Here is a 14,275-nt window from a genome sequence, read left to right as displayed (position 1 = left end):
TGTGTGTGTGTGTGTGTGTGTGTGTGTGTGTGTGATTCTTTGTAATAGGATTGTATTTGTATTAAAGTATAGCAGATCATTACTTTAATCAATGGACTCAATGTCTCACAGTTGTGCATCTAAGCGAGAGTGACCATGTGCATGCATGTATCTTATTTCTTAAAAAGGTGTTAATGTGATAACCTTTATTGTTTACTCACATCCTCACATCCTCATCCCTAGAATACCATTCTCCTTTAGACCGCTCTGTTGTTCTATGTTTTTTCCCCATAGTGTCCTTTCCATCCATTCGTCCATCCATCCAGGAACCTCTGTAGTCCAACTAGGGACCCTGGAGGCCAGTGGTGACCATTGTATTCATTCCCATTTTGTACAACCGTAATAGGACCTCTGGTCAACATTCACACGCTCTTTCACACATTATGGGCAATTTGAGAACGCCAGTTAGCCTAATCTGCTTGTCTTTGGACTGTGGGAGGAAACCGAAGAACCCGGAGGAAACTCACTAAGCACGGAGAAACCCAGGACCTGGAAGGCGACGCAATACTGTACAACTATTTCTGTAATAAGTTAACATAAAGCTAAGAGGTCCTCCAAAGTAGGAATAGGTTATCTGCTTATGAGGTCACATTATAGGGAAAATCTAATTGGCTTGTTTAAAACCTTTGTCAATTAAAAAAAAAAAAGAAGTACATAAAGCACATTATCACCTTTTAAGTTTCTATCAGAGAGCCATCTGAATGTCTAAAAATGACTTTAAAAAATCATGTTTCCATAATAGATGCCCATTAAACCAAAAACACTTTATTCAGTAACTGGGCATTAGGGAACTTTCAATCCTCCAACTTTTTTTTTATTTATTTAGAATTCGATTTTGCCTTAGGAAAACATCTTGAGGAAAAATAAAAGATAGGAGAACATACCTACAGGTAGAATGATTGTAAGTGGACATATCCATTTTGTAACAATCAGTCTAGCCATTGTACAAGGTTTCCAAAGTCACTACCATTAAACCTGTTCTGTATTTTAGGTTTACTGTACAGTACATTTGCTCAACATTTTTCACCTCAGTTACACACCATAAAGTGCATTGAGAGGCTAGTAATGTTGCATATAACCTTGACTTTTTCCTTTTTTTTTTTTTTTACTAGATCCAGGGCCATATCCATTGCCCTTCATCTACAGGACAATAAACAAATAAATAGGATAATGAATGATTAGAGAAATATATTGTGTTAAGGGCAAAAACACCTTTCTCTACAAGTGCAAATGGACTTTCTGACTCACAGAGGTGTATGCTCAGTCCGGTGATGTTCACTCTGCTGACTGGTCGGAACAGCTCGATCCATATCATGCCAGGTGTAAAAACAACAATTTGACACTTAATGTGAAAAAAGCAAGGAGCCTTAGGTGATCTCTTACCAATGGCTCTCTCTTGGAAACAGTCATGTTCCTTGTTGTGCGAATCACTCCTGATGTCTTGTGGCCACCAAACACCACTTGTTTCACCAGAAATGGCCGGCAGCGTTTTAGTTTCTTGTGGAGACCTCTCACTTGCATAACCTTATGCTCTAGAGCAGGATTATGAAGCAAGCTGAGCATCAGTACTGTCCATATTGGAATGCACATGGTCCTGCAGTGAAAAAGCATAGAGAATATCCGTATCATTAAGGACACTTTCTATACATACTGCTGCATCTTCAAAACCAGCCACATTTTCACACAATTTACATGAACATTATGTCCTTACCCTTGCTTTAGTGGATAATCTGACCTGGAGTGCAGAGTGCTTATCTAAGATCTACTGCTATTATAATAAAAATAAAAAAAACTGGCCTTGATCCCGCTTTGATTCTGCGTGTTGGAGTTTGCAAGTTCTCCCTGTGCTTGGTTTCCTATAGTCTTAAGACATGCAGATTAGGCTAAGGAACATTTACAAATTCCCTGTAGTGTATGTGTGTCTGTCCTGTAATGGATTGGAATACAAGATGTATCCTGCCTCGTGTCCCAAGTCCCCTGAGATAGGATACTGGGTGCCTGCGGCTCAGGACAAGTGGTCTTTATTTTGCCTTTTTTTTTTTTACCAGATCTGAACCTACATCACATCCAGATTTCTGTAATACATGGGGTTAAATTAAATTGAAGTGAATTGTGAATGATCCCTGTTAATTGGCTAAAGGTGCTTACCTTTAGCCCAAAGAGTTGCCTCATAGTCTTGGAAGAACAAGCAACCAGGTGCACAATATATGACAAACATCTAATTGACTTGAAGCCTTCTTCGTTCAAACAACAGCCTCACGCCTCCACATCATCTGCTGCAGAACTCCAACCTGGTTAACTTTTTAGATGAACCTTAATGTTGTCTTAGATGAAACCTAACGTTTGACTGACGTCATACACAAGCAGGAAAAATAGACTGCATAATTGTAATATTGCTTTCCAAGCAATCATGGACTGTCTCTTTTTAAAGTGGCAGCAGAACTTCTGGGAATAGTGTAACCCGAGTTCATAACCAGGATAAATTTATGCGGTAACATAATAGCACAGTTGTGTTTGTGCTTCTCCTGGCTGTCTTTAACCATGTGAGGAGAGGAGAATTTGACAGTATTTGGGTGTTTTTGTTCTTTGATCTCATTCAGTAGCTTTAAGCTGTTGTGGCCTCTTTTTTTATCTAACTTTGCTGTCAGACGTGGAAGGCACTGGTGTTACTTTTATTTCATTTTTATCAGTCACTGTTAGCAACAGATATATACTAAGCTGAACAAGACTACTCCTTGATCTTTAGTGGACGTTGTTAGTTTTTTCTCAGCATTTAAGCTATAGAAATAAAGACGATTTGTGGGTTTGTTTGGGGATATTCTTACTTCTGTCACAACAGCGCTATAATCAGTATGATGTAAATAAAAAAATAATAATAAAACGGTTTAAGAAAATCCACACAGAGGATATATCAGTATTGTACTTTTGAACCTTGTTTTTGCATTTTTTGCCCTCTGTTCATTTATCCCACATACAAAGTGATTTATCTGTCTGGTATCCAATGCGTTGTCTGCATATACAGTATATTTTTGTACTTTTTTGTTTTCTATCTACATTGCAAGGAAACTAAGTTATAATATTTTGGAACAGACTGTGGCTGCTAGTCTACTCCACTGCATAATAGCCAGCTCATCTTTTCCTCATCTTTTCCGTTGCTATGGTGTTTCCTAAAGTGGGAGCTTTAACTTTTGATACTATACGCTAGTAGTGGGTGGATTATATAACAGTATAAATGAGATATTTGCCAATTTTTAAACATTTTAAATATAGTTAAGCTAAAGTGCAAAGCCTGCACATACTGTAGAGTGATGGGTTTTGCAGCGATCATAATCCTGACTGCTTTATGAGTATTATTATTATTATTATTATTATTATTATTATACAAGCTCTGTCCGGAAAACGTTCAGCTGTTGTCAATATAACTAGAACGGTTTGCGAGATATCAATGTAACCTGTCAAGGCCAAGGAGGGTGGACTAGAATGTTACGGTGGCCGAGAAGTGCAAAACAAAATAACAAAACCTAAAGCAGAATAACAAATTGAAAAATGAAATGGCAAAACCGAAAACAACATAAATAAAAAAAATTAAATAACAAAACCGAAAACAAAATAACAAAAAAAATAAAATGAGAAAAACGGAAACAAAATAACAAATTTAAAAACAAAATAAAACAGATTTTTTTTTCTGAATTGTCGTTGTGTTTTTTTGATTTGGTATTTTGTTTCCAAATTTGTTAATTTGTTTTTGTCCTTGCTATTGTGTTTTTGGTTTAGTAATTTTCTTTTCGGTTTTGTTTTGTTATTTTGTTTACAGTTTTGTTATTTTGTTTTCTATTTGTAATTTTCCTTTTCAGTTTTGTTATATTGTTTTTGAATTTGTTATTTTGTTTTCGTTTTGTTATTTTGTTTCTAAATTTGTTATTTTGTTTTCGTTTTTTTTATTTTGTTTTTAAATTTGTTATTTTGTTTTCAGTTTTGTTATTTTGTTTCTAAAATTGTTATTTTGTTTTCAGTTTTGTTATTTTGTTTTTGAAATAGTTTCTCTGCCATCGTAGAGAGTAGAATGCCCCTCGCATGAACAGTGACGAGTCCATCGCCCTAGTCATTGAGGCGTTAGACGCAGTTGCATGAGCACATGTCCTGTGTGGTTGTTGCATTCAATATGACTTGAAAAATTTTGGGTTAAGCTTGAATGATCCTCCATGCAAAATATTCGGACAGTTTAGAAGGCTTTGGGGGACGATGCCGCACAAAATAAAAGAGTGGCACAAACACTTCAAAGATGGGAATCTGTTGAAAGGTTAAAAACCAGAATCGTCATAAGGAGTTTATTATATGTAATCAGTCATTGTATGGCGACAGATCTTGATTATATATTTAAACAGCTTACTTAAATATAATAAAAAAAGCTGTCCAGGAAGTACAGTAAGGGGGTCGTATTGATTTATACGATCTGTAAAGATATTTAAAAGGATATTAAGAGCATTTGCCATTTTGTACCGCTGCCAGTCTGGTTTCTGGTACAGCATATGGTTATGAACGCCTGGGAAGAAAATCTGTTTAATGTCAACACTGTGCTTGAATTCTGAAAAGGCCAAACAAAAAAAAAAGGATTTGAATCTAAATTGGGTCTTGGCTTTAAGAAGACAGAACTATTTCGTTTCACTTTTTTTAATCTTGTCTAATTTATCTCCTTTCAAAGATCATGTTACAGACAGAGACAAATCATTTAAAAAAAAAATCATAGAGTTAAGAAAAGTCGGTTCAACTAAAGATGCCTTAAACCATCTAGATTGTATTTTCATCATAGGAAAAAAGTACTCTATTTAACTGTAACCCTAAATTGATTACTCTTCTTACTCTCTGCTGTAGCTTTTTCATGTCTTCACATCTACGCCCATCTCGTGGGCGACACATCCCACACATGCCCGCTCACACATCACACGTACTCAGATAAAGCTTTAGAAATGAATGCATGCACTTCTTTTTTTTCCCCCAGCTTTTCATGTGGTGTTTTTCAGCTCCTAGAAATCGAATTCTGCCCTGATTTAAAACAGCTCACATTCTTATTGTGTCTCTTCTTCTTTAAGTTTCTTCCTGTCTTTCAAGTAGACACAGATATAGATAGAAACATGCAAAAAAGAAAAACCTCAACAGAAATGACGGTGAGCACAGGGGTAACACAACTCTGTCCTTAATTCTCAGTGCAGAAGAATGTCTCTCTATCACACACACACACACACACACACTTTACATACATATACATACACACATACTGTACATACATATACATACACACCGCAGTGGAAGCAGTAATTCTTAGCAACAAGTGGTGAATGAACATTTCACTGTGTGTGTGTGTGTGTGTGCAGGTGTTAGGGTGCAGGTAAAAGTTTGTCCTTGAGATTTAGCTTTAACTATAGCCTTTAATGGTAGTGGAAGAGAGAGAGAGAGAGAGAGAGAGAGAGAAGGCCCCTCCTGGGTGTCTGCGTGAGTGCCTTTTGGATTGCCGTATTCTGTAATGACTGGTTGTGTCTTATCTCCAAAGAGCTCTCAGGTCAAGATAAGGCCCAGTCACTCAGGACTGTCAGTCAGTCTGTCTATCAGTCTGTTCGTCCATCAGTCAGTCAGAGTGGCATTTTCTCTTCTAAGGGCCCATCACTGACCCCTGATCATTTTTATTCAGCTGCTCTGACCATTTGAAAAAGCACTCATGGAGTTTAACAACTAGCAGCATTTCTGACCGTCAGTCAAACACTGAACTGCCAAAACTTGTTGCTCATTATTTAGATATGGAAACAACATGGCTGGAAATATTTGGATGATGGCTATGGGAATCCAAAATAACAGCATGCTGGTGATACGGATACTATTGCTGCCTCACTCACACCTCCAGAGTCACAGGTTTGATCCAGAGCTCAGGTTACTGGATGTGTAAAGGTTCGCTCTAAATTTCGCGTGTGTGCGTGCGTGTGTGTGTGATGCCCTGAAATGGCCTAGCAGGGTATACTCCCACCTTAAACTTAGTGTTCCCAGGATAAGCTCTGGGTCTAATGTGACTGTACCTAATAATGAATAAATAAAATGCTTCTTAGAGCCTTTTTAAAAATAATTTAGCATATTTGGCGCTTCAGTGGCTTTTGTGGAAATCAGTGAAACCCCTCGTTATACCTCTCCACTGGCTTCCCGTTTCACAAGGAAATGCGTCAACATAAGGAATCAAATCATAGCTCTGAAACTGCTTCATAACCACTTTAATAGTCATTGGCTTCCTAATGAGATCCCATATAATAAAAAAAGGAAAAATCCCTTCTGGCTTCATTAACTGTTCTGAGCTTTGTCCTTCTTTGGAAGAACCCTTTATGTTTTATGTAAATCTCGAGAACTTTAAGAAAGTCAGAATACCTAAATGGGATTCCATACAGTATTACCTTAAACACATCTTATGTTATATTGAACTTTTAGTCACCTAACACACAGCGTGGCTGCAAAACAACCCCTGCTATCCGTTATCACGCAAATGATGATAGGTTCCCTGTTCAGTCTGGTTTCGCTCAAGGTTCCTACCTCAAAGTTTTTTTCTTGCCGCTGTCGCCCTCAACTTCCTCTTCGGAGACAATCTGATCATTTTGATTCATACATATTATCTCAGACATTTCATACTCATTTCCATAATATTCTTTTGACTCTGTAAAGCTGATTTGCAACAATTGTTGAAAGTGCTATACAAATAAAATTTTATTGACTTGAAATTAAATATCTTTAAAGAACTCTTAAGGAACTTCTTTTCCAAGCTTTTAGCTGCAGCTTTTAATTATTTTAAAATCTCTTTTAATGTTGAGCACAACTGAATGAGAGTTTCCTGAACAATATAACCAGGTAGTTAATTAAAGCTAATCAATAAGTTAGGCTAATCAATAGTTATTGTAAGTCGCTCTGGATAAGAGCATCTGCCAAATACCTAAATGTAAATGTAAGCAAAGCTGCAAGGTTCTGGTTGATTACCTAGTTGTACAGGTAGTATCCGACTTACGAACATTTAAGTCACGAATTTCCACTGATACGAACAGACCGCGTTTTGCATCTAACATTCGTAGATTTGTATTCGTAGACAAATTGTGGAAGCAGCTCACGTGTATTGTACAAAAAAAGACACTACTACAAATAGATCAATAGACAATAGACAATATTTTTAGTGTGTAAGTAAATGTGTAAAATGTTTAAAGTCTGGTACAGTATATTGTATGTCTGTGGGGGTGGGGGTGTGGGAAAATGAATCAGCCTCACCGGATTCAATGACTCAGTTTGGAAAAAAAAAACTTTGAAAGAAAGTAAACGTGCCCAAAATAGTTGCATTCATACAGGACTCTTGTGGACAAAAGTATGTGGACACTGGAGTACCACACTCATGTGTTTTTTCCCAAGCTGTTGCCACAAAGGTGGAAGCACACAATGTAATGGAAGATTTTTGTACTCTACGGCATTACAACTTCTTTTCAGTCAAACTAAGAGAAACACATTGTTCCAGCATGAAATGGTCATGTGCACAAAGTCGGCTCCGTGATGACATGGCTTTCTTAGGCTGAAGTGGAATAACTTGATTGGCCTAAAGAGATCCCTGACCTCAACCCCATTGAACACCATTGGAATAAGCTGCAATTGCAACTATTCACTATGTGTCCTTGCCTGATCTCATCACTTCTTTTGTTGCTGAATGGATCGCCTTCTCCAAGGAGCAAAGGTTATTATAAAAGTAAAAGAGGACTATATGTGGCATGGGATGGAACCTTTTGGCCATGTAGTATACGTTTTGGTCCTGGTGATGGGTTGGTCTAATACTGTACAGTATACATATAAAAACTCCAGGAAAGATCTTTTTCAAAGAAATATACTCTAACTGTGTTTTTCACTTAATTGTGTTCTTTAAACGGGTGTCTGGATGGGCTGGTTTGTCTGGGGTAGTAATACCTACAGTACGTCATAAACAACCCCCAGCTGAAATGCTGATGCTAAACATAGCGTCTGCCTCTAAACCAAGCTGTGCCTCAGCACCGTGGGGAAATTTACTCAAATCAACAATTTCGCCGGCTGGCATTTTGTAAAACTTTTACCACGTGCAACCCCCCACCAGTCCCATTGTCCTGAGTGTACTCTGTAAAATCAGCAGCTTTTGGCTGCGCTTCAGGCTACGTTTTCTGCTCTTCTGGATAATTAAAACACATTTCGCAATCTCAAAGCCTTTTCTTAAGAGCAAAATAATCCAGGTGAAAAGTGAAGAAGGTAGCAGTCTGGGAAAGTCACATCAGGCTTTGTCCTTGAGATAAGGCTGGTGAAGGATCTTTGGTAATTAACAGGGGCTCGCCTCTAGCTGACCACCTCATTTTGTAATCTGGAGAGGACCTGAACCTGTAGCCCCGCAGTCCTGGTTTTATAGAGAGATAAGTAGAAAAGAAGAAGTAGTCTTTTCTTTTGTTGGAATGTTGGTGCAGAAGATAGAAAAAGCTTAAAACAAAAAATCTTGTATCGTTTGGCTTTTTCGTTCTATTAAAGTGCTTAACTTATGTAAGGTTTAACAGGGTTTGTTAATTTTTTTTATTTTTTATCCCTTATCATTCTCATTGACACTAATGCTCCTAATGGATTGGCCATGTAAAGCTGTCCATTGTTGTATATCTCAATTGTTGATGTATCCCATGCTACCATTCAATTTAAACAAACTTGAGTTTAGCTTAGTGAACTACCATCTTTGGAAGATTTCTCATAACCACCTTCCCCCATTCCATCTTCAGGCAACTTTAGCAAGGATGATACCATAGTCTCCATGTTTTTGAAGTTATTTTTGTACATTGGACAATATGTACAAACATACATCCACAGGAATGATATTCTTATTCTTACTGAAGGAGAAGCACTGAAAAAAGAAAAAAATCACATTGTGAACTGACACTAATCGTGTTCTATTCAAAATGAAGACAGTCCAGACACTTTTTTCTTAACAAGAGGATTCTTAAAAAAAGGAAATGGTATATAGGAGGATGTACTGTAGCACTCCAAAAAAACACATAAAGAAACCATGTGGACAGCTAGTGAAAGGCAAGGCAAGGGATTCTCTCAGGGATGGGCAACACAAAACTGGTCCAAGTCAGGTTTTTTGGGGAAGAAAGGCAGAAATACATGGGAAATAAATGGCATAAAGAGTATATAGTAAGAAATGTGTTAAAATACAGTACCAGTGAAAAGTGTGGACACATTGGATTTATTTTCTACATTCTAGAACAATACTGGAGTTTTACTAACACATCTGGCATTAGGTAATTAAGTAACAACAACAACACAGTCAGTTGTTATTTTAAGACACGAAGGCCAGCTGTTCTGGAATAGTTCTTGCAAGAACAGTACAGTACTGTTGAGTGCATTTGCAAAACCCATCAAGCACTGTGATGAAACTGGTGCTTTTTTCCTTATACAAACCTTTTCACATATTATAAACGTAAAATAACAATAATTCTAAAGAAAATTTTACCTGCTGATTACACACTTTGGAACAAAGGTAAAGATTGTGAGAAAATACTAGCAGACCTTAGTTAAAGTAAAATTTCTATTAATAATTTAGGAGGTGTAATGTTGTCTATTTTTTTAATTAATGTTTTGAATGTTTTTTTTTTCCTTGTTACTAACCCGAGACAAGGAAAACTGATAAAGATTAGAATTACAATCAAAGTGTGACCAGGTACACATCGAAATTAGAACTGGTGTATTTAGTGATAAACTCGTCATTTTATACCACACACTTTATGCAGTATGCTCGGTCCGTAAAAGCAACATTGGTAAAAAATACAAAGGTAATCTGAAAAACCTAGATCTAGAGTGTATTTCAAGGTTATGTCAAAGCCTTTAGAAATAACAAGGTTAGGAGTGTGAACCTGCTTATGGGTCGGCTCGGTGGTGTGCTGTGTGAACCCAAAGGTTAATAACATGTCAGTGAACTGGTTATCGAGGCAGTCTGTGGTGCTGTCAGTATGAATATTGAAATCACCAGAGATAAGAATTAAGTCATACTAGGAGTCTTGAGGGGCAGCGACATATATCTGATTACTAAAATGAAATACTCAAATGTAGATAAGGAACCAAAAAGGACATTGTAATGTAATGTAATATACTGTATGTAATGCGACTATTGTATTTATTCCCATTTTTGTAAGAATGTGGTAGGACCTCCGGTCAACACTATGGGAAATTCGGAGACACTAAGTAGACTAATCTGCATGTCTTTGGACTGTGAGAGAAACCCACCAAGCATTGGGGAGAACATGCAAACTAAATGCACACTGACCTGAGGTGGGAATCGAACCCAGGAACTGGAGGTGGACAGCGCTAACCATTAAGCTACCATGCCGCCAAAATATGTAAATAAAATATAAATATATACGCTACCTACCACACGTTTGGACACACCTTCTAATTCCATGGTGTTTTCTGATTTTTATTTCTTACTAAACAATGCTGAAGGCGTCCAAAATATTTAATAATCTCCTTTGAACAGTTGGTATTGAGATGTGTCTGCTACTTATACTCTGTAAATCCTTCATAACGGCTCTACACCGAGGTGCTGTTTGTTAATTGGTGATTTCTGAGGTACACAGAAACTGGTGTAACTGGTGACTCTAAATGAACTTCTCCTCTGCAGCAAAGGTAGAGTTTTGCTCTTGCTTTCCTAAAATGGTCTTCATGAGAAACAGTTTCATCATGGTGCTTGATGGGTTTTGCAAATGCACTCGACAGTATTGTTCTTGCAAGAACTATTCCAGAACAGCCGTTATTAGAAAATTAATCCAAACTTTTTCTGACTGGTACTGTATATACAGTACAGTAGATGCGACACTACCAGCTTTCACATTATACCCAGTACAATATGAGCATGAAAAATGAGACAGTGAAGCTTTAATCAGTTTAATACTGGCAGTTTCATCAAGCCCTGTGTAGTAAAATAAACAAAGTCTAGCCTGTCACAATTTTAATATTAAGTTATACTGTATTAATAAGGGATTTGATGTTGAAGCGTGCTAAAGAATAAATCATACGTTAAAAATAATCTCTAGGAGGATAGCTCCCAAACTGTTTTCTGCACTGAAACATCGGGATCACTAACCATCATCTCGTGCCGTCACTCGACTATCGTCCGCTGTAGTCATACTTTTCTTCTATCCCCAACTCCTCCTAAACCATTCATGGGAATTTCAACAAACTTTCACAGAACCTACAGTATATGAGAAAGCATAGATGTGCAATAGCTATTTCATTCTCCAATAATTAGCGCTGTAATGTTTTAACCTGTTCCCATTTCCACACATTGTCTTCACTGTTCGCATATGCATGTATTTGTGCAGTTTATATATTTTAGGGTCCTATGTATAATTTTTTTTTTTGTGTTTGAGTACCCTTGTGTTTTATGCAGCACCATGGTCCTGGGGGTTCGTTGTTACATTTCTCTGTGTATGGTCGAAAAGCCACATAAAATGGAGCATGTTTAATGTGTCTTCCTTGAAATACTTTATTTTCTTATAGATACATCTCCTTATTGGTATTTGTAACATACAGGGACACCTGAAACAGGAATATACGCTTAAAAACCCTTAAAAAAGTTTGTCATTTATTAGCCATATTTAATAAACAGTCATCATAACCAATACATTCTGGCTTTTGTCTGATGGATCATTTCCAACCCATATACATTTTTGACATTGACTGATGCTTTTTTCCTTGACCATCTTATTTGTTGAGGGGCCAGCCTTTCAATCCGCCATTCCTTGTTCCCTTCTCACTTGCTACACAATAAATTTCGTGGATTCCCAATTTGTTTTATCACTACACACATCCCCAGACACAGACACACTCACATCACCCTGTATTCTTTATGGACCCACTATAATGTATACCTGTGCGGCTATAATGGCTTTCAAAGGAGCAATCATTCAATCCAATGAAGGCTTTTTCTCAGCTTAAAGGACTTAACAGAAGAGAAGATGCCAGTAAAGGCACATTAAGGCACATTTAATTTGTCCTTTGTAATTCGGGAATTAAGCAGGAGGCAAGGATATAGCTTTTATTGCAATTGTTTCCCTTGTATTTTCTTCTCCAGGGCAGCTATTGTCTTTGGGATTGAATAGAGTTTTCTCATTTTGTGAAATGTTCCCGTTTTAGAGGGTTGAAAGTCTGTGCAAATAGTTTAACAGAAAATAGAACATGAGCTGTTAAAAGAATAACATTTTTATGCTAAATGAAATCTCTTTGTTTCCTTTTTTCGGTACAGTGAAGACCACCTGTTCTTCGACAGACTTTACCTGTAAGAATGGGCATTGTGTGCCAGCTCGCTGGAAGTGTGACGGAGAGCCTGAATGTCTAGACGGATCTGATGAGGCTGAGTCTACCTGCAGTAAGTAATCTGTCTGTGCATGTCATAAAAATAATGCAATCCTACTTACACAATCAATCAGCTTTTGCATTTGATGTATAAATACGGCAAAATTCCGAGGCCCCAACCCCTCTCGTTTCTTCATCATCTCACCCCCCCTTACTCATCATCTATACCACTTTATCCTGTATCCAGGGTCGCAGGGGGCCTATTCCAGGCGACTTACTGTAGGGCGCGACCTGGGATGGGGTGCCAATCCATTGCGGGGCACACACACTCATTCACACACTACAGGGCAATTTGGGAACACCAGTTAGCTTAATTCGCATGTCATTGGACTACACTGTAGGAGAAAACCAGAATACCTGGAGGAAACCCACCAAGCACGGGGAGAACATGCGAATTTCTTGTACACAGACCCGAGGCAGGAATCGAACCCAGACCCTAGAAATCCAAGGCGACAGTGCTAACCACTAAGACATCTCACATCATGCCGCTGCTCATTTCTTCATATTAAATTAATTATTTACATTAAATGAAAGAAATGAGAACAAATGTTCTATTTTGACATTAATAATAAAGTCTGTCTGTTTGGAAGCAAAATATGATGAAATGAGGCATGGCTCAAGACTTTGGCACGGCACTGCATATCATACAGTTCAGTAAAGAATAGACGGTGGTTGTTACATATATTTAAAAACTACAATCAGGTTTTGTGCAAAAACATTTACAATTTATGTTGAAAATAATGTTAAATTAAACATTTAAAATTTTAAAACAGAAATTAAATATGAGTCCCTTTTTTCGTTATATATCGTTCACCCCAAGCTTGTGCCAGGTATTAATTATTTGAATGTACATTTAGACATTCCTGCAATGATTAGCCAATCATGTGGCAGCAGCACAATGCATAAACTCATCAATATACAGGTCGAGAGCTTTAGTTAATGTTTACATCTCAGTGACTTTGCCCTTGGCATGGTTGAGTAAATATTTTAAAAGCTGCTGAATTTTGGATCGCGCTGGCATCTAGACTTGAGAAACAAATCCTTGCTGATAAGAGAAGTCAGACAAAAATGGCTAAAATTAGTCAAGCTAAGAAGAAAAAGAAAGTTACAGTAACTCAAATTTATCACTCTTTACAACCATGGTGAGGAGAAAAGCATCTCAGAAAACACAACATATTAAACCTTAAAGCAGATGTGCTACAGAAGATTTTTTTCTTCTTTTTTTTGTGTTTACAGCAGGGTGAGTTGCTACACCTTCTGCCTAAATTCTGCTCCTGCTGTTACAGTAAAACACAGCAAAGAAACGCTTACCTGTTTCTTCCTAAAGGGTTCTGTAACTCTATGTCTGATTCCGTCTCTTCTCTCCCTGCTGCAACTGTGCAGTTTCAGAAGACAGATAATGACTAGTCAGCAGAATTTATATGCATGTAAATCCATGTCACTCATGCACCAGTCCCAAACGATTTGGCTATTGACTATTGTCTGCCTTTTCAGCTTGGCTGAATACAACGGCTTGCCATTCTGTCCTAAAATGCAAAAAGTCCAATAATACAAAACAATTATTATTTAATGAGATCACCATGATCGGGACAGCAATAACTCGAACACTGTAATTGTCACTTGTTGTTACAATTGTGTAATTGTAACTGTGCTTCAGCACACCCTCATTCAATAATGACAAACAAAATCAGCAAGAAACAAAACATACAGTGGTGCACTATAATTAGTCTAATTAGTAAAAATACACTAATTCAACAAAAAATAGAAAGACACAGACATGGCACAATATGATGACTTTGCTATTGTGTTTAGCATG

The 14,275-nt window shown here is 37.4% G+C and overlaps 1 protein-coding gene across 4 annotated transcripts in view; it reads left to right on the top strand.

Annotated features, from left to right (window-relative positions):
- Positions 1-14,275, top strand: part of lrp8 (low density lipoprotein receptor-related protein 8, apolipoprotein e receptor) — a 197,720-nt gene that overhangs the window by 89,481 nt on the left and 93,964 nt on the right. For all 4 annotated transcript variants that reach the window (XM_053498480.1, XM_053498479.1, XM_053498478.1 and 1 more), the window contains exon 3: positions 12,350-12,472. In XM_053498480.1, the coding sequence (XP_053354455.1) occupies positions 12,350-12,472 (123 nt within the window). The remainder of the gene's footprint in view (positions 1-12,349; positions 12,473-14,275) is intronic.

This window comes from Clarias gariepinus, chromosome 6, assembly GCF_024256425.1.
Source record: "Clarias gariepinus isolate MV-2021 ecotype Netherlands chromosome 6, CGAR_prim_01v2, whole genome shotgun sequence".
Classification (NCBI taxonomy): domain Eukaryota; kingdom Metazoa; phylum Chordata; class Actinopteri; order Siluriformes; family Clariidae; genus Clarias; species Clarias gariepinus.
This window is presented reverse-complemented; position numbering and strand designations above follow the sequence as displayed.